The sequence below is a fragment of the Pelodiscus sinensis genome, chromosome 5, assembly GCF_052426305.1.
Source record: "Pelodiscus sinensis isolate ZL-2025 chromosome 5, ASM5242630v1, whole genome shotgun sequence".
NCBI lineage: Eukaryota > Metazoa > Chordata > Testudines > Trionychidae > Pelodiscus > Pelodiscus sinensis.
The window spans coordinates 61,192,593-61,217,591 of record NC_143056.1 but is presented as its reverse complement, the minus strand read 5'-3'; the positions used below and the strand labels follow the sequence as shown (position 1 = coordinate 61,217,591).

At 42.3% G+C, this 24,999-nt stretch overlaps 1 protein-coding gene and 1 long non-coding RNA gene across 4 annotated transcripts in view; one reads left to right on the top strand and one right to left on the bottom strand.

Moving 5' to 3' along the window:
- GPR176 (G protein-coupled receptor 176) overlaps window positions 1-14,997 on the top strand; it is a 59,943-nt gene extending 44,946 nt beyond the window's left edge. The window contains exons 2-3 of the mRNA XM_075927076.2: window positions 7,094-7,346; window positions 12,054-14,997. Coding sequence (XP_075783191.1) covers window positions 7,094-7,346; window positions 12,054-13,164 — 1,364 coding nt within the window. The 3' untranslated portion in view covers window positions 13,165-14,997. The remainder of the gene's footprint in view (window positions 1-7,093; window positions 7,347-12,053) is intronic.
- A 142-nt stretch (window positions 14,998-15,139) lies between these two features.
- LOC112546697 (uncharacterized) overlaps window positions 15,140-24,999 on the bottom strand; it is a 42,828-nt gene continuing 32,968 nt past the window's right edge. The window contains exons 4-5 of one of the 3 annotated variants that reach the window (XR_016349655.1): window positions 16,992-17,156; window positions 15,140-15,356 (exon numbers count right to left, since the gene is read on the bottom strand). This is a non-coding gene — a long non-coding RNA (uncharacterized LOC112546697). Of the gene's footprint in view, window positions 15,361-16,991; window positions 17,157-21,079; window positions 21,102-24,999 lie in introns of those variants that run through there. The other 2 variants (XR_012903428.2, XR_016349656.1) reach the window with 2 other exon arrangements.

Below are 24,999 nucleotides of genomic sequence, written 5' to 3'. Positions count from 1 at the left end.
TAACTCTGTTTAAAATGTTCTCCCTAAATTTTCTGATACATAAATGGAGTTACGTGAGGCAACCATTTACTACTTATAGATATATTATAATGAATGTACCTTACAGAAAGATATTTATTGGGTATTAAAATTTATAATAGTACAAGTGGATAAACTAACTGCATTTAAATTTCTTTGGCAGACCATATAATTAAATTTAAAGAATCTATTTCTTGGTGAGTCCAGTGATTATGGGTTTCCTTTCCTCATTGTTATGAAGAAACATTTCCAAAGGCCCAAGTGGAAGTTAGGCATCTACCTGTCATTGAAAGTCACAAAGAATGCTAGTAAGCTTACCAACTCATGCTTTTTGCTGTGATGATTGTATTGTAGGTATCTGCCCATTAAGAACTAATATCAAACATGAATTTATATTTCTCCTTTTAATTAAAATATAGATTTGTCCTTTTATTTAACTTATTTGGAATCTTGAACAACTGTAAGTGACTTGCTATACCAAGAATAATGAAAAGTCCTGTGGCACCTTATAAACTAACAGATATATTGGAGCATAAGCTTTCTTGGGCAAAGACCCACTTCATCAGATGCGTGTAGTAGAAATTCCAGAGGCCGGTATAAATAAACAAATAAAATGATTTATACCTGCCTCTGCAATTTCCACTACATGCATCTGACTAGGTGGGTCTTTGCCCACGAAAGCTTATGCTCCAATATACAGTAAAACTCCGATAGTCCAGCATCCAATCGTTTGGCACTCCCGATACTCCGGCATCAAAATGCCAAGCACTCCTGACCAGCTGATTAAAAAGCCTGCTGCTCAGCACATGTGCTGGCCATAACCAGAGGGAGCATAAGGTTGGAGGGGGAGAGTGGGATCGTGTTACAGTATGGAGAAGAACATTTTGCTTCTGCGAAGGGGGAAGGGGAGGGAGAGGAGGATCAGGTTACAGCATGGAGGAGACAAGAAGAGGAAAGGGAAGGGGAAAAGGAGAGAGATTGTGTCCCAGCCAGCTGTTAAGCCATTCAGCTGTACAGGGACCTCCCGATTCTCCAGCAAATCTGATAATCCAGCACCACCTAGGTCCAAAAGGTGCTGGATTATCAGAAGTCTACTGTATCTGTTAGTCTGAATCTGCAAAAACAACAAGAAATCCTGTGGCACCTTATAAACTAACACAGCTACCCTTCTGACACTTGCTATACCAAGGGTGCCATAGGAGATGCCTATACATTGGTTTAGTACTGAGGTGTCAGTACCATCTATTGAGTCACCAGCACTGCTTCCCATCCAAGAAACAACTAGCACAATCTGCTGTAGTTTATGAAAAGTGGGACAAGGTAACCTGGTTCTAAAGGAGTTATCATCTAAAGCACCTAGAAAAACAAACTGTGATAGAAAATATTCATAGTATTTTCAGCTGTAATGACCTGAAACATGAAGCTATGAACCAGCCAGAATACTAACAGTAAGTAGCCTGTGATCTTACAGAAACTCTCAACACCTAATGGCAGAGGAATGTAGACAGAAAAAATGCAAGGCAGACTACACAAGTATGGGAAAGACTCAAAGCATAGACCAGTGGTCCCCAACCTTTTCAGGTTGTCGGGCGCCAGGGGGCGTGGCTGTTCGCCCGCCGGGTGCCAGGGGGCGGGGACACGTGCGCGCCCGGGAGCGGGGCCCCCACCCTCAAGTGCCGTGCGCCCGGGGCTGGCGCTCCCCCCCGAGCGCGCCCCCCCTGCAAGCGCCTGTGCGCCATGTGCCCGGGGCCAGGCCAGCTCCAAGCACCTGGCGGGCGCATTCAAATGCCCCCGCGGGCACCATGGCGCCTGCGGGCACCGTGTTGGGGACCACGGGCATAGACTGCTATAATGCTAGTTAAATGACAGTCACCTGTTACACTGTCACTCTCTCGCATGGGTGAAGGGTGAGTAAAACTGATATGGAAAAAAACCTGAGTTTCAATGGATAGGCTTTGATCACTTTTATATTCTGACCCCCAGGTGGAGTTTTCATGCCTTATTTTCTCTGAGGTGTAGGTTTTATAGTTAGCTGTGGCTGCAAATAACAATACAGTTAATACTTGATGCTTCTCTGAGTATCATTATTGTCTGTGATGGACAGAAGTGCTGGCCAGCACCCAGTGACTCAAGGGTTAAACTCAGATAGCTAGAAAGGGTGTTGGCAGGGAACCAGAACCACCACTGGAATATAGTGCTGAAATTTGAATTGTATAAAATACCTTGCCTGCTTTCTTTGTTTGGAGAAGTTAAGACAGGAGCTGAGAGACATAGAATGATTTAAACCCAGGCAGGATTACCCTGCCTCCAAGGAATTCAGGGCATGTAAGGGATTGTGAGTAAATAAAGGAAATGTGTAGTTAGTTATGATTAGAGTATTTTTCTGTATTTGTGTGGTTTGGTTTGAAATGCTCTGTGTGAATCCATGCCTCCCCTCCCCCATTCACTATCTAAGAGTTGTTCTGAAAGATTTTCTCTGTGTTTTAATTTGTTTTACTTAGTTACTCTGTAACACCTAGCAATCAAGTGTGCTTTATCATGTATATCTTTTCTTTTGTTAAAAAAATCACTTTTTTAAGGTGACAATTTGATTCGTGTGTTCTGGAAAGAAATAGGGCCTGCATGTGTGTGTGTCTGCCTACCTAAGATGAGCTGTCAGTGACCAGGGATTGCAGCTTGTTTTTCTCTCTCCTTTTTTTCAAGCTCTTTTGGGGCAAAAGAGCTTGAGGGTATCCTGGGGAAGGAATTAAAGTGTTACCTCCTTTTTTTTTCAGTGTTAAATCACTTGATGGTGACAGCTTTTGTTTATTTTTCAGATCCAGTGTATCTGTGATTCTGGGGAGGGGTTGTAAGCAGAGCCTAGAGGCAAAGGGATTTCAGGTCTTTGAGAGCCCCCACCTTCTGCACTTGGAGGGCCAGAGTGGGGAATAGCCCTGACATTGTCCAATTGATATTCAATTGAGAAACCCATTGGTTGTGGAGACTTCATACCCCTTTGAGTTCTTGCAGTCAGCTATATCCCAAAGTTATGATTGACATGACCCAGCAAACACATATGTAGTTCCAGTGGCATCGCAGCTAGATAAAGGCTTCCTCTGTCTTAGAGAGAGAAAGATATAATGCCTTGTGGGCTCTCTCCTCCACCTACCAGCCAGATTTTCTCAGGATTTGTGCCATTTTTCATTTCTTCTATACCTCCCAATGGAAGAAATCATATGACAACTATTGCTTTTAAAACTGACTCCAAGGCTGTGTCTCTTGATTTAGCTTCAGATGACCAGAGTTTTGAGTTTAGGATGTGCAGACCCAAATAAATAGGGGAGAAGGAATAGAGGGGAAGGAAAAAAGGAGGGGGGGGTGGGAAACAAAGAGCAGAAGGTAAGAAAATATCAAAGGGAAAAACAAGTAGGCAGAACTAGCAATCTATAAGCATCTGAAGATTGGACAGCCCTACTTTACTAGCTCTTGTTTTGTGCCACAGGAATGTGAAACATAGCTCACCACTTCTCTACCAGTGTCTGAACTATAAAAACTCACACTTGTTGCTTTTCTTTTTCTTCTTTATTTATTTGTATTCATTTCACCAGAGGTGAATTTTGCAGTACTTTAGTGATTTACTGTGAAGAGCTACTAAAGAAATTCAAAATAGATTTGGTTTCAATTTTTTAAAAAAGCCATCCACTTCTTCCCCTGCTCCAGGGCATCCCAATAATAGAATAGAGCTGCTTGAAGTGTCCTCCTCTAATAACAGGAGGATACGAAGAACTAGGAATAATTTGGTTAGGCAAATGATTTCATTGAATGAGTATGGATGGCATAGTGCTTTAGGAATCTTTAAACACCACTGATTGAATACTGCTTGGTGAATATTGCATCATGCCCAAGTCACCTGCCAAAACTAAACCATGATTCTATTTTAAAATATATCAAATAGTAAATACTTAGCTAAATATTTTGTCAGCTACCAAACAAAATTTGGATAATAAGAGATACATCATATAATGGACATGCAACTGAATGTAGACTTATCTGTATTTACTGTAACTCTATATAGTACATCAATGGGAAATATTTCAAAATTTATACTGCTCACTTTTCTTAAATGATACAGAAAAGATATCTGCTAGTTTCTAAAAAGCTTGTTGGCAGAGTTAAAACAAAGACTTGCACTCAACTCAGTGGCATTTCTATTTCTCTGTTAACACTTGTGTGCTCTTGTTGTGGTTTTCCTGTTAGGAAATGTTGTTTCTGTAAAAATCTCTCTTGGAATCTGTATATGCTCTATCACATATCTGATGTTTTTGACATCTTGGTGTGCAGCGGAAAGGTCCCAGCATTACATGCCACAAAGGCAGCTAGATTGTTTCCTTTCTCAGTGTGCTGCTTCTGTGAGATTTTAATGTCATGGGTACAATGACAGCAGCGGGCCTTTAACAACTTCTTGTGAAACCAACTACCCACTGAGATTGGTGAGGGATGAGATTTTTGGATGGTATTTCTGAATCACTTTTGCAAAGATTGTAATTGTATTGTATATTTGTAATGTATATATTAGAGATGTAAATTCCCATTCAATCAGTTAACTGGTTAAATGTCACGTTTAACCAGGTCAATGATTAAGGGAACCGCTTCAGGCTGGCTGGAGGAGCCAACAGCCCACGGGCTGCCACTCCTGCCCTGTGGAGGGCTGCTGGCTCCTGCTCTGACCCACAACGTGGTGGACCCAGTGGGGCTGGAGCAGCCCTCCACCTGCAACAGGCTGCGGGCACAGTCTGCTCCCAGGCACTAGTTAACTGTTACCTAGTAAGCATCACCCACTAAGGGTGATGCTTACCACATACCCAGTTAGTATATATGTCCTGTGTGGTTGTCTTGTCCATGTGTTCTGTTACTGGTTTAGTTTAAAATTAGGGGAAACAAAATAGTATGTCTGGGTCTACAGTTATCCTTAACATTGTCATATTGCTGCTGTTCTTTTTCTGACACCAGTGTCATGCCTCTGTTGAATAGTAACAAGTATCTGGTCTGTGCAGGTCAGTTTCCTAACTTCGGATATCAGTGTCGTAGTGTCTTGGATATATACTAAAAGTGTGTCTACACTATGCAGTTTTTAGTGACAATGCTGTGTCAATACAGCCCCATTACTAAAAGTCAGCGTGTGTGAATGCTGTTTGTTGGCACTTTGGTCAGCAAAAGGCTTTCACCCCCAATAAGGGGGTTTCTCTTTGTTGGCCACAGCGCTCTTGCCAACAAAGAAGAGTTTATACTTTCACTTGCTGCAGCAAAACTATGTCGTTCATGGGGAGAGGGTTAAACACCCATAAGAAACAAACATTTTGTTGATCAAGTGCAAGTGTAAACTAGGGATGTAATAGTGTAGCTGATTAATCAATAAGCAAAAGCTTATAGGGTAATGCTATAGACTACATGCATTTCCTTCCCCTCACCATTGCCAGTAAATTTTTTACCAGGCCGGCCAGCAGCCCAATTCTGTCCTGAGCTAGGACCTACCCCTGCTGCAGCTCTGCATTTAAAGTATATTAGGAGCTGGGCGGGCAGGAAGGTCATCTCAGCTATGTCTCGCACTGTATTCTGGAGCTCATTCCCTTCCTAGACATGGGCTGCTGCCAGCCTGCATTGCTGTCTCTTTATCAGAGGCAGCAGTGCCGAGTGACAGGCAGCCAGTCGGCAAGGGGAGCTGTTTTTTAAACTTGCTCCCCTTGCAGACCAGTTCTCACCTCGCATCCCACAGTGCTGTTGCTGATACCGTGGCAGCACTACAGAGCAGCTGGGGACTCCTTGGGAATAAGGCCAGAGCTCACTGACTGACAGCCCCATCCCTGGGGACTATACAATAGTTGAGTAACTGATTAAAAATTCATGAGGTTAATCAACTATTCAATTAACCAATATTTAACATCCCTAGTGTAGACATAGCTTAAGTGTAACAACGGTTGTCAGACACATGCAGGGCAGCAATCTCATCTCAACACCAACATTAGATACTGTATTTTCCGGCGTATAGGGCGACTGGGCGTATAAGACGACCCCCTATCTTTTTAATTAAAAGATAGGGTTTCATCTTATACCCCAGCGCCCCTCCGCCTCCTTTGCTCCCGGTGTCCCTAGTCTGCTGGAGATGGTCCCCAGCAGACCAGAGGCACCGGGAGCAAAGCCGCAGCAGCTTTGAAAGCCTCGGGGGAAGCCGGCGGGGGGGCATCCCAGGCGCGCCTGGGATGCCCTCCCGCCGGCTTCCCCCGAGGCTTTGAAAGCCGCGGAGGGGCTCCGGCGGGGGAGCAGCCCAGGCGCGCCTGGGATGCCCCCCCCGCCGGCTTCCCCCGAGGCTTTGAAAGCCGCGGAGGGGCTCCGGCGGGGGAGCAGCCCAGGCGCGCCTGGGATGCCCCCCCGCCGGCTTCCCCCGAGGCTTTGAAAGCCGCGGAGGGGCTCCGGCGGGGGAGCAGCCCAGGCGCGCCTGGGATGCCCCCCCGCCGGCTTCCCCCGAGGCTTTGTCTATATTGAATTGCTAAAACCAAAAAATAAATGAAGAAAAATCTCATTCATTTGTTGCCTAATATAGGCCTGAATGCACTACTGTTAACTTGTACCAAGGTCTTCATAGACGGTAAGCAGCAGGCTGCTGAACTATTTTCACACCCACACTAGTAGTGTAAAATCAGCTTAACTTGGAATCTCTGTTTTCTTAGTGTGTTTATTTATCTTTAAAAATATTGTGCACCAGCTTATGGAAGTATGGGACTTTAACAGATTTGCATATTTGTGTACTCAAAACAAACTGCCCATTTGACACACCTCTGTGTCAATTTAAGCATCTAAATGCATTGCTTGGCATCTTTTTTGTCACCTGTTTGGAAATTGAACTCTTTGCATCCAGTTCTGTGCACACACAGATGCCTGCTCTTGTTCTGCCTATATAATAAAAATACTAGGCAAAACCAAATATATATAGCTAATTCTAAATACATTCTTGTATTTGTAGTACAGTGAAACATTCAAATGAATTAAAAAGCATGGATTTGTATTTTGTCTTGTTTTTTTCTTCTCCCTTTTTTTTCAGGAAACTTCATGGTGCTGTGGTCGACCTACAGAACATCTGTATTTAAATCAGTAACAAACCGCTTCATTATGAACTTGGCCTGTTCTGGGATATGTGCCAGTCTAGTCTGTGTGCCTTTTGATATAGTCCTTAGTGCCAGTCCACACTGCTGTTTGTGGATCTACACTATGCTCATCTGTAAAATTGTCAAATTCTTGCACAAAGTCTTCTGTTCAGTGACCATTCTTAGTTTTCCTGCCATTGCATTGGACAGGTAAGAAATCAAATTTACTAGCATTCTGTCCTTGATTTTCTTTATTTCCTTCCCTGCTCAATACAGAGATCTTAATGTTAAATATTTGTAATGGTACCTTGTGTCACTATATCAACTACATCCACCCCAGCTTTGGGCCCACAATTTCCTTTAATGCACATATGGATATAAAGATTAATCTCTGTTTTCTGGAACAGTTTCAGTTCAGTTTATCCTGATATCTACAGGCTTCACAGAGGGCTTTTAATATACCCATTTATCCTAAAGATGCCTCTATTCTCTCATTCCACCTATCATTAATCCTTGATTATTAATAAGACTTTGTCTGAACAAACTTCTTGGATACTTTTCCATTAACTTGCTCACTAAGTCATCAATGCTTTGTGATCACACACATATTGAGGCAGATCTCTATTTACAGGGTAAAGTACAGTTTCACATAAGTTGTGTGAGAAAAATACAGGTTTTGGGTTCAAGACTACTAAATTAGTATTTATATTATCATGGTACAGGTGCCCTAATCATAGACCAGGAACCATTGTACTAGGCACTGTACAAATATAAAACAAAATGATGGTCCCTGATTCAAGGAGCCTACAATCTTAATCAACCAGGAATATCTTGAATGGTGAATGGAGTACAATGCACAACCAGAGTGAACAGGGTGATGGCAGCAAACATCAAGTTATTTCCATGGTTTTCTCACTTTGTTTAGGATGGGTAGAAAAAAGATGGGAGAAGATAAAGTACATGGAAGGAAAAGGGAAGGGTGAGGGGACACTGAAGGCAAGGCAAGAGTAAGAAGGGTAGGTTTGGAGCAGGCTTGGGCAAAATACGGCCCGCAGGCCAAATCCAGTCTACCAAGCCACCAGATCCGGCCCGCATAGGGCTCCGTTTCTCTTTTGAAACTGGAAGGGAGGGAGGAAGTTTTAGGAGCTGCCCCCCCCCAGCACTTTCCCATTGGTCTTTTTCTGGCAGAAACCAAACAATGGGAGCTGCTTGTTAGAATAACAGGCAGCTAAGAAGAACCACGCCCCCTCTCCTGGGCTCAGTTATTCATGAAGCACATGACCAGGCAAGCACACTGTCTGGCTGGGAAACATTTTAAGCTCTGCAGGCAGGCTAGTTTAGCAGCTGACAAGTACATCTCTTGCCCACAGCCTGCTTCTGGCACTCCAGCCCTTTCCTGCTCCAACTCTCTGCCCCTTCACTCAACATACCCAAACCCTCAGTCCCCCTATTACACCCATACCCCGTCCCAGATCTGGCACCCCAATCTCCTGCCCCAGATCACATCCCAAACCCCTGTCCTCCAGTCCCCTGCCCTACATCACAACTGCCTGCTTCATCCCAATTCCCTCCCAGACTGCAGTGTCCCTCCTGCACCCCAGTACCTTACACCAAGCTCCCTTCTGCACCCAACCTCCATTCCAGACCCCGCATCTCCATTAATATCATGGTCCCCATCAAAAATTATTGCCCACCCCTGGTTTGGAGTGAAACTGAAGTGAAGAGACTGTGAAAGAAAGGGACGGTTGGAACAAACAACCAATCAGCACAAGACAAAGAATATCTAGTAAACATTACGGAAAGTTCTCCAAAGGACTAACAGTCCTTGCTTTGGCTACCTTTCCCCTACCTTCTCCTGGCTGGAGACTCTGACTGGCTCCTTTTGGCAGTTTTCTGCCATGCCTCACAGCAGGCACAGTGGAGGCAGCCTGTGGTTTCTAGTGCCCCCTGAGTCCCTACCCGCTGTTTCCCTGCACCAATCTGGGCCCAGCAGGGTAATGGACCATAACAAAAATATGTGCATAAGTTAATATTAATATTAGGCAAGTTGATCACATGATTTAAGATACATGGTTGCTAAATCTGTGAAAGGAAAACAGACTGTCTATTAAAAAAACCCAGTGATGATACAAGTAAATTGCATCATTAATGACAAATTGTTAACTAACATGAAATATTTGTGCTAGTTGCAAAAATCATCCCCTATATTTTATATCACCAGAATGCTGTTATTCGTAATATGGCAATTGTGTGTCACTTCTATGAGAAACCATGTTCCCAACTCTCATAAAATTATTGATTCACCAGTGTTAAATCAGGTATGAATTTGGCCCAATATCTTTTGATTAATATTGGGCAAAATATGCAATAGTACAGCTGTGCCTGAAGTGTGTCTTTAGCTTTCATTATAACCACTGTATTTACTGGTCTTTATAATTTGACTCTTCCTTTCCAATCTGGTGCCTGATGGGAGAAAAAGAGAATTATCCCTTCATGTGTTGAGGATCTAATACTTCCTAACATTTCAGACATGATCAAGGAGGAGATTTGTGTTCCATCCAATGCAAAATCAATGCATGAGTCCAAGAAAAAAAGAATTTTCAAATGGGGAAAAGTGATTGGCCTATAACTGTTACAGTCCTAGTGAGCATCAAGATCAGTAATCATAGGGACCAAACCTGCAGGGCTTCTGCAAACAGAGCTCTTACTGACTTTTGAGTAGGGCTACAGCAAGCTGCTCACACAGGTCTTGCAGGCTTGGGTGCATGATTTGTATGCATATTGTTATAGGATCCATTCTATATTCTTTGTAATTATAATTTGCTCCTTTGGGTTTCATTAAAATGTTCACAAATTGAGCTAAACTGGCTGAGTTTCAAGACTGATTAATGGTGTGGGTGGAAATCACTAGGAACTCATTTAATTTCTCCTTTGAGTTTTTGATATTGTTCGAACTCAGAGCTCAAAATGAAACTCTGGATGAGAACTCACCTAAACTAATTAAAGAATGAGCTCTTTGAACCAAATTGTTTTGAACAACTCTAACTGATTAGACATATTTCTTCTTTACTATTCACAAATTTAAAATAGTGTTATTTAAACCCATTTTCTCAACTCTTGGTTTGTTCTAGTTTGAAGAGAAGCCGAAAAAAAAAAATGTACTTTTCTCTTTAAAAAGAAAGAAGTTGGGGGCTAATTTTTTTAAAATCTTGTTTTTGTTTGTAATGCCTTGTGCTTGGGGTGGGATTAAAACATAATGAGGCCCAAAGTTATGTCAACTTTAACAGAAAGAACAAAAAATAGAAATAATAAAGACTTATATAGTAATTTTTGGGGGGTTAGAGGCCCCTCATAATCTGAGGCCCCAACCCTCATCTTATTTAGCTTTGTGCTTAAACCCAGCATTGCTTCATTAAATACTTGGATTTCTGGTGAGATACTGTATGGACAGTTTACAATGTCCCTTGCATATACATAACTATTGAATCCAGTTAAAGTGATCTCCATGGAAAGAGGCTTCTGTTCAGGGTTGGTCTGTTATCAGCAATTTCAGCTTCTTACAGGATTTCAAGCAGTAAAAGCCACAGGGCATATATGTGGTATCATGAGATGCCTTCCAAGTCATGTACTTTTATAGTTATGAACTGGCTGAGACTTAAAGTGAAGCTATTGTTCATCTCTGACATCTGCAATGAAGAGTATATGCGGTTTTGAATGGGCATCTTTTGAGATCAGAAATACTCAAGACTCATACTTAAGAATCAGTATCTCAAGCAATATGTGCTATACAGCTATCTTTGACCATATAAGTAATAGACACCATGGTCCTCAGCTGAAAACTGCATACTATGTGAGCTTCATTGATAATGCTCATGTCCATGAGCATTAAAAAGCACAAGTCTCTACAACTTGACAAGGAGAATTCCTATTCCTTATGATTAGAAATAAACCACCTAAAGGACAATAACAGCACAAATACATGAATGAATCCTTAATTTTAAAAAGCTCATACATCCAAATATTCCTGGATTTTGCAACACTTAGAGATATCATGCTTGCTTGCCTAGGGTAGGTGATTTACCACAGCCAAAACTGTGTATATGACAAGCCTCTCACTTTTTAAAATTGTGTGTCACATGACATCAAATACTACAGCCATGCTCCAATCAGAGCTGCCAGGTATATTGTATTACTGCTCACAATTACATTTTGTTTAAAAATCACATCAGAAGATATTTAGGAGACTGTTATGGTGCATTAGGCTACTGTTCTAGCAAAATTTATCCACACTTATTGCCCTCCATACACAATATTGGGATGCTTCAGATATTATTAAAAAAACAAGGAGTTCTCTGCCACCTTAAAGAATAACAAATTTATTTGGGCATAAGCTTTTATACAATTACCCCTCTCAAACTTGGTTTTTGGAGGGTACTATATGAGCTAATCTATCATAGGACATCTTTCAGATTAACATTGAGATTCTGGCATTTTGAGTGAACATACATGTGCTTCAATCAATAATATTCTTTTTACAGAAAACAACCAGCACAATGTGCATGGAGGTAAGAAAACCATGAGTGAGACACTTGGACGTTTCAAGATCAGTATATTTTTCATTAACATAAATCCAAACAAAACGGGAATATAATCCCTGATATGTAGATTATTAGCCAATCAATAATAATGTGCTTCCCAGGAGTGGGTCTTCACTCCTGTTTTAACTTTTAAAGCCAGACTCTTTGTTTAAAAAAACCCAGAAACTGTTAGGTGTCTGAATATGATGTGGGTTGCCAAATGACTATCAAAAACATTAACCTCATGTCATTCCTTCAAGCCATTATACTGTATGATCCCAAACAATTGATACATTCTCTATATCCACATCTCTTTAAACTGTCCTTGTTTTTTTGGCAGATATTACTCAGTTTTATATCCTTTGGAAAGAAAGATATCTGATGCGAAGTCTCGAGACCTGGTTATCTACATCTGGGCCCACGCTGTGGTAGCTAGCATTCCAGTATTTGCTATGACCAACGTGTCTGATATTTATGCCATATCAACCTGCACAGTATCCTGGAGCTACTCCCTAGGCCACTTGGTGTATGTCATTATTTATAACATCACCACTGTTATAGTACCAGTGGCTGTGGTGTTTTTCTTCATGATTCTTATCCGCAGAGCACTGAGTGCTAGCCAGAAGAAGAAAGTCATCATAGCTGCCTTAAGAACCCCTCAGAACACTATTTCTATTCCCTATGCCTCCCAGAGAGAAGCTGAGCTTCATGCTATGCTGCTGTCCATGGTTATAATCTTTATTTTCTGCAGCATCCCCTATGTGACACTGGTGATATACCGCACCATACTGAACATACCAGATATTTCAGTCTTCTTGCTCCTCACTGCCATCTGGTTGCCTAAAGTCTCCCTGCTAGCCAATCCTTTGCTCTTTTTGACTGTAAACAAATCTGTACGAAAGTACTTACTAGGGACAATATTGCAACTACACCGGAGGTATAGCAGGAGGAACATTATCAGCTCTGGGAATGTTGTAGAAGCCAGCTTGGAGCCCCATGTCCGTTCTGGTAGCCAGCTTCTGGAGATGTTTCACATTGGACAGCAGCAAATATTCAAGCCCACAGAGGATGATGAAGAGAATGAAACAAAATCCATTGGTTCTGGTGAGTTTCAGCAGAAGGAAATCCCTACCACCAGTTTAGAGATAGAACAGACAACAGTTCAGAAATGTCTACCACACACTGTTGCAGACTCTGCTGCTCAAGTGGCCCCAGCTATGGCCACAGAAGCAGATGTGGTCAATGACAAATATTCCATACAGTTCGGCTTTGGGCCTTTTGAGTTGCCTCCACAGTGGCTCTCAGAAAATCGCAACAGTAAGAAGCGACTGCTGCCCCCTTTGGGGAATACTCCTGAAGAGCTCATCCAGACAAAGCAGCCCAAATGTAAATCAGAAAAAAAAATCAGCAGGAACAATAAAGTCAGTATCTTTCCCAAGGTAGATTCCTAGTTGGAGCAGGAGCTCTGAACAACAAAGGAAGGTCACTTTCTACTATACATGTGATCCCATGGATCTTTATGATGTTGAAATCTGTTACAGGCTGCTTTTTGTGCCAAAAACATAAAAAAGGAAAACATAATAGAAGTGTTCCTTATGTGTTTTCATAAAATATCTAATGGTGTCATTCCTGCTTTACATGTGAAATTCAGTGGGCAGTAGAGGTCTGATTCACTTGCAAAGGGCATGTACAATATTGTGTACATTTCCTATGAAATTTTCATAGAGATCTGCAGCTGGTTTATTGGGTACTCCAGTATTTAGTAAAATAAAAACAACTATTTTGTGTTGCAGCAGGAAGCTAAAAGACAGGACTTCAGGGAGCACCAAATAGACGCAAAATAGCTAGGCCATGCCCTTTCTACACAAGAGTGGACACTGCAAGTTTATGAATGTTTCATTAATGAAATACAAAAAGTTGCCATGTCTGTTTAGCTGATCTTCTCTTACAACTAAGTAAAAAATTGCCATGCCAAGAACAGCCTATTGGTTTCTTACATGTGACACTTCTCTTCCTTTATAGCCCAGCTATTTTCTTGGTTAAAGTATGCTCACTTAACACCCTGAAGAGGATCAACCAGCATGAGGAAGCCCATATTGTAAAAATATTAACAAAAAAGTTTCTAACATAGCTGTTTCCCTTTAAAAATGAATGCATTCCTGTAATTTAATGAAAAGTAGAGTGCAAATGATGTAATTCAATTTCTTTCTAAAGGAGCATGCACTGGTGTGCCCAGGCCATGAGCCAATATCAGTTAGATCCCATGGAATGTGCATAGTGCAAATGCCTACTGGACTCAATTTCGGCATGCTCTACCTAGCTAGAGTCCTGGGTTAACACCTTCCACCAGAGTGGTTTGCTTGTGCCCTCTTCTTTTCACTATTGTGTGAAAACACAAGCCCTTACCTCTATTTGGCTGCATTTTCAAAGATGTAGATATAGTAATACCTAGCAAAAAGACATGATGTTACCGCAAGATGATGGATCAATCCTGAATGGAATAAATGAAAACACCATTCTTTAGTATTGGTGGAAGTAGGAAAACACCCCCAAAATTTCTATATTGGATGCCTAAATCTTCTGTAAATCAGAGCCAAATTGCCCATTTTATCAACAAGCTAGTCTACATAAGAGTGGCTCACCTTCCTTCTTTATCACAGATGTATTGTTTTGTGTAAATTGAATGTGAATTTTAAACTGTGGCAGACTGTAAGACAACCTTCAAACTACTGTACCTCTGGAACATTAATCCTTGATCAGTTGCAAGCAGACCTTCCTTTCTTCCAGGTCTGCATTTGCTATTCTCTCAGTGTAGTTTGTCAAAAGCACAGCCAGATAATACACTAATAGTCCTTGTGTGCACTTGTGGTCGTCTGTATTTTAGATTGATGATGCATGAGAAGCCCTCACCTGTAGCCTACTGCCTGTTTAGTAAGTAGTTTTGTTTAAAATATATTTTTGAAAAACAATTAGGTGAAGACACTTGCTTAGTTTAAAATAACTTGCCAAATCTGACTAGTGTTAAAAGAAAAAATTCTGCCCAAGCAGAGTTTAGTGAATAACTTTTCTTCCTTAGACATATCGGAAGTGGGACAGTGGCTTCGTATGAAGCTAAAGAAGAATCATTTTAAGTCAGTGAAAACAAATGTTTTAACAAAAACAGGGAGTGGTTTTTAAAGTGCATTGTAAATGATGTTTCTTGTCCTCTCCTTTCAGACTTGCTGCTGTGTTAAGTTAGGGATATGCATTCTGAGGGCCACAACTCCCAAACACGTGGCAGGAGACAACCACTGTGTGCTCCCCATTTAGTTGTATGTGAAAGGGGTACAACTAGTAGAAGGGAGTGCAGGGCCCAGAATGGAAAATGTTGAGAATCATTGCTAGTTATTTTCTGTGTGTAGATACAATATTGCAATAGAACATGTGTTTGTTGTTCAGTTATGACATCAGCAGCTTTTATTAACACCACAGCTAAAAAGAAAGCCATCAACTGCAGTATTTTTCTTATAAGAGATTTTGGTGAAATTAAACATTTGTAACGTACTGCGTAGTAGGCATGAGTCATAGCCGGCAGTCTTCATCTGAACCTTTCCTTTTTCTCCAAACTTCAGGATTTCAGATAAAGTAGAATCCAGCTCTGAACCTTACTTGAAAAAAACAAACAAAAACAAAGCCACGCATGGTTTTGCACATTCCTAATTTCACATTCAATATAGCAATGATAAACACAGAGTCAAAAGACTTGCATCAGTCATGATTCTGGCCTTTCCAATCCCAGATGCTTTTTCAGGGAGAGGGAAGGGATGATGGGTTGCTGTGTTTTTCATTATGGAGATAAATATATATGTTTCCATTTACATTGAATGCATGTAGAAGCTGGCTTGTATTTTTTTCCCAAACAGCACACTACATTACTTCAGCAAACAAATTGATTAGGATACATTTTAAAATACTTTGGCCTTGACATATAAATTATATTTGGAAGCATTTTATTTTAGTCATTTATGCAGCCAAGTTTATCCATTTGAACTTCTGTGAGAATCAGAGAAATGTGTAAAAGTGTATCTTTAGTGTTCATAGACGGAAAACTGGCCAGTCTAGACACAGCTTTAGGGTACTGCTTTAAACTAGGACTAGATTTCTAGTAACTTATCATAGGGCTTGTCACTATATTCTTTCAGCAGGGTGCTTCCTAAAGGTCAGATCAGGTCCAGGCATTTACTGAAACCTCTGCTCTCCACTATGCAAGTATTCCACCACACTACTCCAGTCATAAGAGTCTCAGCTCTCCAGCTTGTTAGCCACCCAAGCACTCTCCTGTGTTGTAGTGTCTAGTCCCCTAACTGCTAAACACACAAATACTAGATCTGTTATTCCCAAATGGTGAGGATATCCACTACTTTGTATGATTCAACTCAGGATGAGCACCTTACTTAGTACTTGTACACTCCCTGGGGGAACAGTGTACTACAGTGTGCATTAAGAATTCATGTCCCTCTGCACGACTTCCCTCCAAATCTAACCTCTTCCATAAGTATAGCACCTTAGCCCACAAAAGTTCAATAACACTGTCTCCTACACAGGCTGTTTGTTGGCTTATGTACAATGACCGGTAGCTGTGCAATATGTTCTCTTCAAACACGTTATGAGGAAAGAGGTAATGGAGTTTTCCCCCTCCTGATCATCAAATGAAGGGGAGGGGGAGAGGGGGAAGGAGGGGAGGTAGGGACTCAAATACCCAACCCTATACTAATCTTTGGGAAGAGTAAAGGAAACTGCATTATGGGAAAAGAAAGAAAAGACTGGGGCCATTTGGGTAGGCAAAGAAACTAGGAGATTATTTTTAAAGAGATAAAATTACTATATAAATCTGGAGAAGGAAGAATACATAGAAACACTCATGATAACTCAATATACAGAGGAATAAATCTTTTACAAGATTAGAACAGTCAATACATCTTTTACAAGGAAAAAACACAGATTAAAAGGCCAATTTCATATACCCAAGTAGTCTCCGAAAATAATGCAATATTTAAATAACAAATGAGTTTAAAATAAAGCAATTATTCATCATCATACTGCGGTGGACTCCTCTGACAACAATTTTGATTGTATATCTAGATAAACTGGCACAGGAAAGCCAGAAGTCTTTTAATACATTTTAAGTTGTTCTGAAGTAATAGCAATTTAATGTTTGTGTTTGATTTTTAATATATATTTATATACATGCACCTGTATTTATTTTTTGTGTGATGTTTGCTTTACTCTAATATTGTACCTTTTATAATCCTTTTCTCCTGTCTATAATACAGGTTTTGCTTGCCAGTATTTCAATGATCAGTTTCTAGGGGGTTGTAACCTGGTTTTGTAGCTGGTATATACCACAGGATTTGAACTCCCATTTTCATTAATCTTGTGACGTTTAGGGTCACCATGCCAAAACCTAAAACAACAGATTAAAAAGATGTTGCTTTGTAAGTTTCTAGTTTAACATTTAAAATTGAAGCTTATGTATAGTAACACTGCATTTTACAAACATAACTAAGCAACAAAAGGAAATAGAAATGAAAGGATGAAGGAAAACAGACAAATGTATTCAAATATTCACAGTTTACACATCTGGAATAAATGCACCTACTTTCTTGTTGCCTGTCTTCCTCTTGTTTCACCTTCCCTGCAGAGCTTTAGAATTCTGCAGGGTACCCAGCTCCCTGTCTTGAAGAAGCTTTTGACAGCTTCCATCTCCTCTCCTTGTACTGTTCTTATAAAGCATGCAAGAGCATATGGACTTTGCAAAATGTATTATAAAAAGCTTTTTCAACTGGCATATCTTTACGTACCTATAGTTTAATATTACAACAAGCTTTTAAAAAAAAGCTAACAAACACTCTGGAAAAAGGAAGACACTATATGATTTCAATAAAAATAATTTATAAAGAGCCACAACTTAATGGTTTAGCTGAATGCCTTTCAAAACTTACAAAACAAAAGGGCTACATCTGCACTGGAAAGATTTTGTGCAAATACTTTTAACGCAAGAGTTTTTGCATTAAAGTATTTGCACAAGAGAGCATCTACACTGGCATGTGCTTTTGCGCAAGACATGTGCTTTTGTGCAAAAGCATCTGTGCCAGTGTAGACGCTCTCTTGCACAAGAAAGCTCCGATGGCCATTTTAGCCATTGGGCTTTCTTGCGCAATAAATTTATGTTCCCTGTCTACACAGACCTCTTGCACAAGAACACTTGCGCAAGACGGCTTGTTCATCTTGAGCGGGAGCATCCGTTCTTGTGCAAGCAGCACTGATTTCTTACATTAAAACGTCAAAGTTCTTGTGCAAGAACTCGTAGCCAGTGTAAACAGGTGGCAAGTCTTTGCGCAAAAGCAGCCACTTTTGCGCAAAATCTTGCCAATGTAGACACAGCCAAGGAGTGTATACCTGGAAAGTATTCACATTTTGTTTAGTTTTAAAAATACTTTAAATTGTGTAATATCAGGGGTTGTTAAAATAGGCTTTATAAAGAAGTTCTAGTGGTATCTGTGCCTATGCAACTGCTGCTGTTAAACTAGTCATGGGAATCTTCAATAACTTGCAATTTAAGGACACAACAAGTGTCTTCATTTAGAAAAAAACACAAAACTGGGAGATAATCTGCAATAAAACTGACATCTGAACAAAATTAAATTAACTCACTCCCCTGTAATCTGAACCCTCTTCTAAACAACACTGAACACACAAACTCTGCTACTTGAACTGAGATAAACTGCAGCCTCCTGCTTGCCCCCTGAAGCTTCAGAGAGAGGAACAGAACATGAGCTGCCAAGAGAGATCTTCATTTCATGTCAATTTGAAAGTTGGTAAACCAGCCAAGGTCAGTGAAGAGTTCTGAAAGATTGATTTTTCTAGTTACTTCTCTCACTAACACCAAAAATAATAAATGTAATATTTTTTGCTCCTTGAATTCTTCTTCTGCATACACAGTACTTAGCAGTTTGAGTCAGATAGGAGAACAAAGGCAGTGAAGTTACACTATAGGGTTGCCAACTTTTTAACAGCACAAAACCAAACACCCTTACTCTGCCTCCACTCATTCTCTGAGGCCTTGTCCCTACGCACTGCATCCGCTTTTTCTCCCTTGCTAGTTTTCCCTCACTCATTCACTTGGGCAGGGGTTGAAGCATGGGAATTAATGAGAGCTCTGTCCAGCGGGAGGAAGCTTTGGAGAGATGCCAGAAATTAGAGGTTCAATGTGCAGGAGTGGTCTCAGTGCAAATGTTTGGGGTGCAGGAGCAAGTATGGGCTCTAGATGGGGGCTTGGGCTGTGACGTGGAGCTAGACATGAGAGATTTGAAGTGCAGGAAGAGGTTCAGGGGTGGGGCAGAAGATAGGATACAGGTGGGAGAGTGGGATGAACGCTCCAGGAGGGGCTTTAGGCTGCAGCAAAGGTTTGTGGTAAAGGATGGGTGAGGAATGCAGACAGTGGAAAGGAATTAGGACATGGGAGGGGGTTTGACCTCTGCAAGGAATTTGGGGACAGAAAAGGGTTTGATGTGTGGGCTCTGATCAGCACTTACTGTCTGGTATCTTCTCTCAAGCACCTGAGGTGTCTCTTTCACCTGAGCCCTGCACCCACTGCAAGAGGGATGTCTGTGATTCCCCTCAGCTGTGCACTCAACTCTTACACTGACTTTGCACTCCACTTTCTAAACTTGCTTCAGGGTTGGGCCTCAAAGGACTAAACAGTGGAGCAGACAGACCATGGTAAGAGCCACTGGGAAGCTATGAATCCTCCCTCTACTCTGGATGAGGAGGTGTCCTGGGGACAGGGATATGGGCTGGGGACTGTGGATCTGTGGCTCCCCACAGTTGTCTGGGTTCCCCAAGCTGTTTCTACTTGGATTGACCTCCAGTTTTCAGCCTGGCTGGGGAGGCTGAGCCTTGGGGAGAACAGAGGCAGAAAGCTGGATGGGTCATAATGCTTTGGACCCCCTGTTCTGTCATCCCTGCAGCCTGATCATTTACAGAATCTCTTGCTCCCTGATCACTTTCACCCACTCAGCCTTCGGCCACAGAGCCATTCTGGGGACTCCAATGCTACCCAACCAGTGCTATTTCTTGATGCTTAGCCCCTGAAAGAGGAGAAAAGTGGGGAAAAACCTTCAGGAGGATGGAGTTTTCCAAACAAGTCAATGGGTGAAAACTATCTTATGGAAGTCAATGAGAGTTCTCCCATTAACTTCAGTGGGGCTAAGATTTCACTCCATATTTAGGATATTATGCCAAAACAGAACAAATATTATGTGAAGCCCCCAAAACTACTAGAAGTTGTTAGGAGTGTACTGATGGGACAACACACCTTGAGACTGACTATTGCAATGTGAGATGCTCAGTGTCAGAGGGGAAGACAGGGTAACAGCTAGTATATAACCACTGGAATTCTTGGTTCATGGACCTGTATTCAGACCACACACAGTCGATATTTATCTTATATTTAGAAAAACCAGCCTCTCTCTCTTTATTTCTTCCTTAAACTATGTCTACATTGGGAGAGAGAGGGTCCCCAAAAAAAACCCTCCACATCCATGGAACGCATTTGTACTTCTATTTTTTTTGTAGAAGTCTAAATGTGGTCTTTCAGAAACCCCTGTATTCCTCCTTCCCTGAGGAAGAAGCTTCCAACAGAGATATTTTTCCAACATTTGGCCCTGTATAGATGGGCCAATGTCAGAAAAGCCTCTTCCAACAAAATAATTGGAAAAAGATACGCAAAATGTGGATTGCATTTTGTGTAGCTTTTTCCATCAAAACCTTGTAGACTAGACCTATGAAAAACAACTGATTCTACTAAAAAAAGCTGATTTGACTACTACGATTTTCTAGTTATAATGTGGATGATCAGGTGCTGTGTTGCTGTCTTATTTGAGAACAATTACACACATGGCACTGAAAACATTGTCCACTGTGTAACAGTCACAGGATTAACAAAGTAATTGGGGAGAATATGAAGAGACAAAGAAGGAAACAAGACAGCTTAAAAGGGGCTCAAAGAATCTTCAGAAGCAGGGCTAGAAAGACATATCCACATTGGTCTGTTTTTCCTATAAACTGTATTGCACAGTGTTAACGTATTAAAGGAAAAGAAATATCCAATATGTGTTTGTGATTGAAAAACCATGTGAAAAAATGAGAAAGTGGAGTTCACCATGTCACGGGGCACTTTCATTCCTACCATGTACCCTAACAATTTTACCTGCTGCCAGGAGAAGATTTTCTTTCCTGGGAATGCAAACAGTGTTCAGAAGACAAAGGATCCAGAGACTTAAAAATATGCTTGATAGTTTACCATCCACTCTGTTCTAAAGTACATGACATTCATTTTTCAGTTTTGCTGAAATAAAATCAAACTAAAATGATTCACTGGAAGAGTGCAAATTAAAGTAATATTATTGGGAGCAAGGACTCCCTAATTTGTGCTGCTTATTGATTGGTTGAGAAAAAAGGTACATGGATTCTGTTGCCATAGAAACTGCATTATGAACGTATCAAGTGGGCTTGTAGGAATGTGCCCTAATCATGATTTAACCCAGCAGTTTCCAACCTTCTTGAGATCGGAAACAATTTTGACAATTCAGGAAGACTTAGGGACCCAAAGCAAATAAAAAATGGTGTGAAAGAAGGACGGCAGAGGCACCTGAGGAGACACTGGGTGCCCCTTTTGAAATGAAATAGTGACCCATATTTGAGTCCCGATCCGGAAGGTTGGGAAATGCAGATTAAACCTATAATTTCACAAAAAGAGCACATATTGGAGTGTTCTTTATTACTCTGCCTCTGCTTACGCACAAATTTTCTCCAGTTAATATTTTCCCCTCCAGAATGTAGAATTTCTGGTATTCTTTATGAAACAAAATGAACCCATTCTCAGAAACACAAAATGAAAAAGACATTCTTTTGAGCTTTAATATGTATCATGTTTTTTAACTATAAGCACCATCTGTTGTATTACGAACATTAAAGGAGAATACATTACTCTTAAAAATACTCTGTCATTTTCTTCAGGGTGAATCGTTTACGCCCTGATTTATGGTCCATGCAACCTAACTGAGCTCAGTAGAGTTGTCTAGGGTATAATTCAGGACAACTAGACTGTGTCTAAACGCGTGGCTTCTTCCACAACAAACATGAAAGACCAAAAAAACAGCAAAAGAGAAAAGAAACAAAGAAAAAGAGAAAAAGAAAAAGAAAAAACAGGTACACCTGTAAAATACACAAAGGCTTCAGGGGAAATAGAGAGGGAAGTGGGTTGCTGACTAACGGCCAGCCACATGCACAAAAGAGAGAAAAGGAGTGGTATGTGGCATTTCTACTAACTACCCGACCCTATGGACAGACGAATAATGGCCAGCAGAGAGAAACGAGGGGAAGGAAGTGGCCAATCTGGTGAAAAAAAGAAGAGCTCAGGGGCCAGAGGTGGTGGCGGAGAGGTAGAGAGGGGCAGCTACATAATGCAGAAAGGGCGTGAGGGGAAGGAGGGAGAGGGGGAAAAGAAGGCAACAATTCCATCCAAAGGGGCTCCGGAGTGAAAGAGGGTTAAAGCGGAGACAGAGAAAAGGAAAAGAAAGAAAGGCCTGAGGGGAACCAGAGAAGGAGGTGAGTTGCTGCCTGAGGGGAAGCCACGTGTACAGGAGGGCGAAGAGAGGTGTTACATGGCGTTTCTACCAAATAAAGGGCACTGTGGAAAGACGAATTACGGAGCCTATTTTGCCTAAAGGACAGAAGGAGGACGAGAATAGAAAGAGAGGGGAAGACGGAAGACTTTACTATAGTGACCACTAAGGTGCGGCTTTAAGAGAAACAGAACAGGAAAACAAAGACAGTGAGAAGAGACAGACAGAAAGACAGGGGCACCTGTAAAATACAGCTAGGCGTGAGGGGAGCAGAGAAGGAGGTGGGTTGGTGCCTAAGGGGCAGCCACGTGTACAGGTGGGAGGAAAGGGGTGATACATGAATTTCTACCAAATACTGGGTACTGTGGACAGACGAATAACGGAGATTACTTTGCCTGAAGGACAGGAGGAGGACCACAAGAGGAAGAGAGGGAAGAGGGAAGGCTTTACTTCAGTGGCCACTAGGGAGCGGCTCTAGGAGAGACGGAACAGGAAAACAAAGAGAGTGAGAAGAGACAAAAGGAAAGATAGGGGCACCTGTAGCAGGTAAAGGGTTTGGGCAACGTGGCTCCCTGACTATATCGCAGCTTCTAGTGGCCGTTAGGGAACATGGACACCCCTGTGGCCTCACCACCCTCTGTTGCCTCTAATCCCCGTTATGCAGCAGAGCTGCCCCGCAACTCCTCCTGCGCCTTCTCTTTCCCATACCACGAGTCACGCAGTATAGCTACCCTTTTCCCCTCTCAGTCTGCGGCCCCTACAGCCCGTTGACTCTGAGGAAGGGAAAGGGCAGCTATACTGCGTAAAGCCCATTACAGGAGACAGAAGACCCAAGGGGAGCTCGAGGCAGCAATGCTGAAGAGCGGGGAACAGGACCAGCAGAGGGAGAAGAGGGGAAGGAAGTGGCCAATCTGGTTAAAAAAAATAGCTCAGGGGCCAGAGGTGGTGGCGGAGAGGTAGAGAGGGGCAGCTACATAATGCAGAAAGGGCGTGAGGGGAAGGAGGGAGAGGGGGAAAAGAAGGCAACAATTCCATCCAAAGGGGCGCCAGAGTGAAAGAGGGTTAAAGCGGAGACAGAGAACAGGAAAAGAAAGAAAGGCCTGAGACGAAGCAGAGAAGGAGGTGGGTTGCTACCTGAGGGGCAGCCACGTGTACAGGAGGGAGAAGAGAGGTGTTACATGGCGTTTCTACCAAATAAAGGGCACTGTGGAAAGACGAATTACGGAGCCTATTTTGCCTAAAGGACAGAAGGAGGACGAGCATAGAAAGAGAGGGGAAGACGGAAGGCTTTACTATAGTGACCACTAGGGTGCAGCTTTAAGAGAAACAGAACAGGAAAAGAAAGACAGTGAGAAGAGACAGAAATAAAGACAGGGGCACCTGTAAAATACACAAGAGACTGAGGGGAAGCAGAGAATGAGGTGGGTTGCTGCCTAAAGGGGCAGCCACGTTTATAAGAGGGAGAAAAGGGGTGTTACATGGGGTTCCTACCAAATACAGGGCACTGCGGAGAGACGAATAACGGAGCCTAATTTGCCTAAAGGACAGGAGGAAGACAATAATAGGAAGAGAGGGGAAGTGGGAAGGCTTTACTTCAGTGGCTACTAGGGAGCGGCTCTAGGAGAGACAGAACAGGAAAACAAAGATAGTGAGGAAAGACAAAAAGAAAGACAGGGGCACTTGTAGCAGGTAAAGGGTTTGGGCAACTTGGCTCCCTGACTATATCGCAGCTTGTAGTGGCCGTTAGGGAACATGGACACCCCTGCGGCGTCATCACCCTCTGTTGCCCCTAATCCCCGTTATGCAGCAGAGCTGCCCCGCCACTCCTCCTGCGCCTTCTCTTTCCCATACCGGGCGTCATGCAGTGTAGCTACCCTTTTCCCCTCTCAGTCTGCGGCCTCATAGACTTTAAGGTCAGAAGGGACCGATATGATCATCTAGTCTGACCCCCTGCACAGTGCAGGCCACAGAGTCTCACCTACGCCTCTTAGAATAATCCTCTCACCTATATCTCAGATATTGAAGCCTTCAAATACTTTGAAGGCCCCAACATGCAGAGAATCCTCCAGCTGTGATCTGTGCCCCATGCTACAGAGGAAGGCGAAAAACCTCCAGGGTCTCTGCCAATCTACCCTGGAGGAAAATTCCTTCCCGACCCCAAATATGGCGATCAGCTAAACCCTGAGCATGTGGGCAAGACTCATCAGCCAGACACCCAGAAAGTTCTCTATAGTAACTCCTATCATCCCTCCAATGACCTATTTCCCACTGATAATGGCCCCTACAGCCCGTTGACTCTGAGGAAGGGAAAGGGCAGCTATCCTGCGTAAAGCCCATTACAGGAGACAGAAGGCCCAAGGGGAGCTCGGGGCGGCAACGCTGAAGAGCGGGGAACAGGGCCAGCAGAGAGAAAAGAGGGGAAGGAAGTGGCCCATCTGGTTTAAAAAAAAAAAAAGAGCTAAGGGGCCAGAGGTGGTGGCGGAAAGGTAGAGAGGGGCAGCTAGATAATACAGAACGAGCGTGAGGGGAAAGAGGGACAGAGGGAAAAGAAGGCAGCAACGCCACCAAAGGGGCCGCCCGAGTCAAAGAGGGTTAAAACGGAGACAGAGTAAAGGAAAA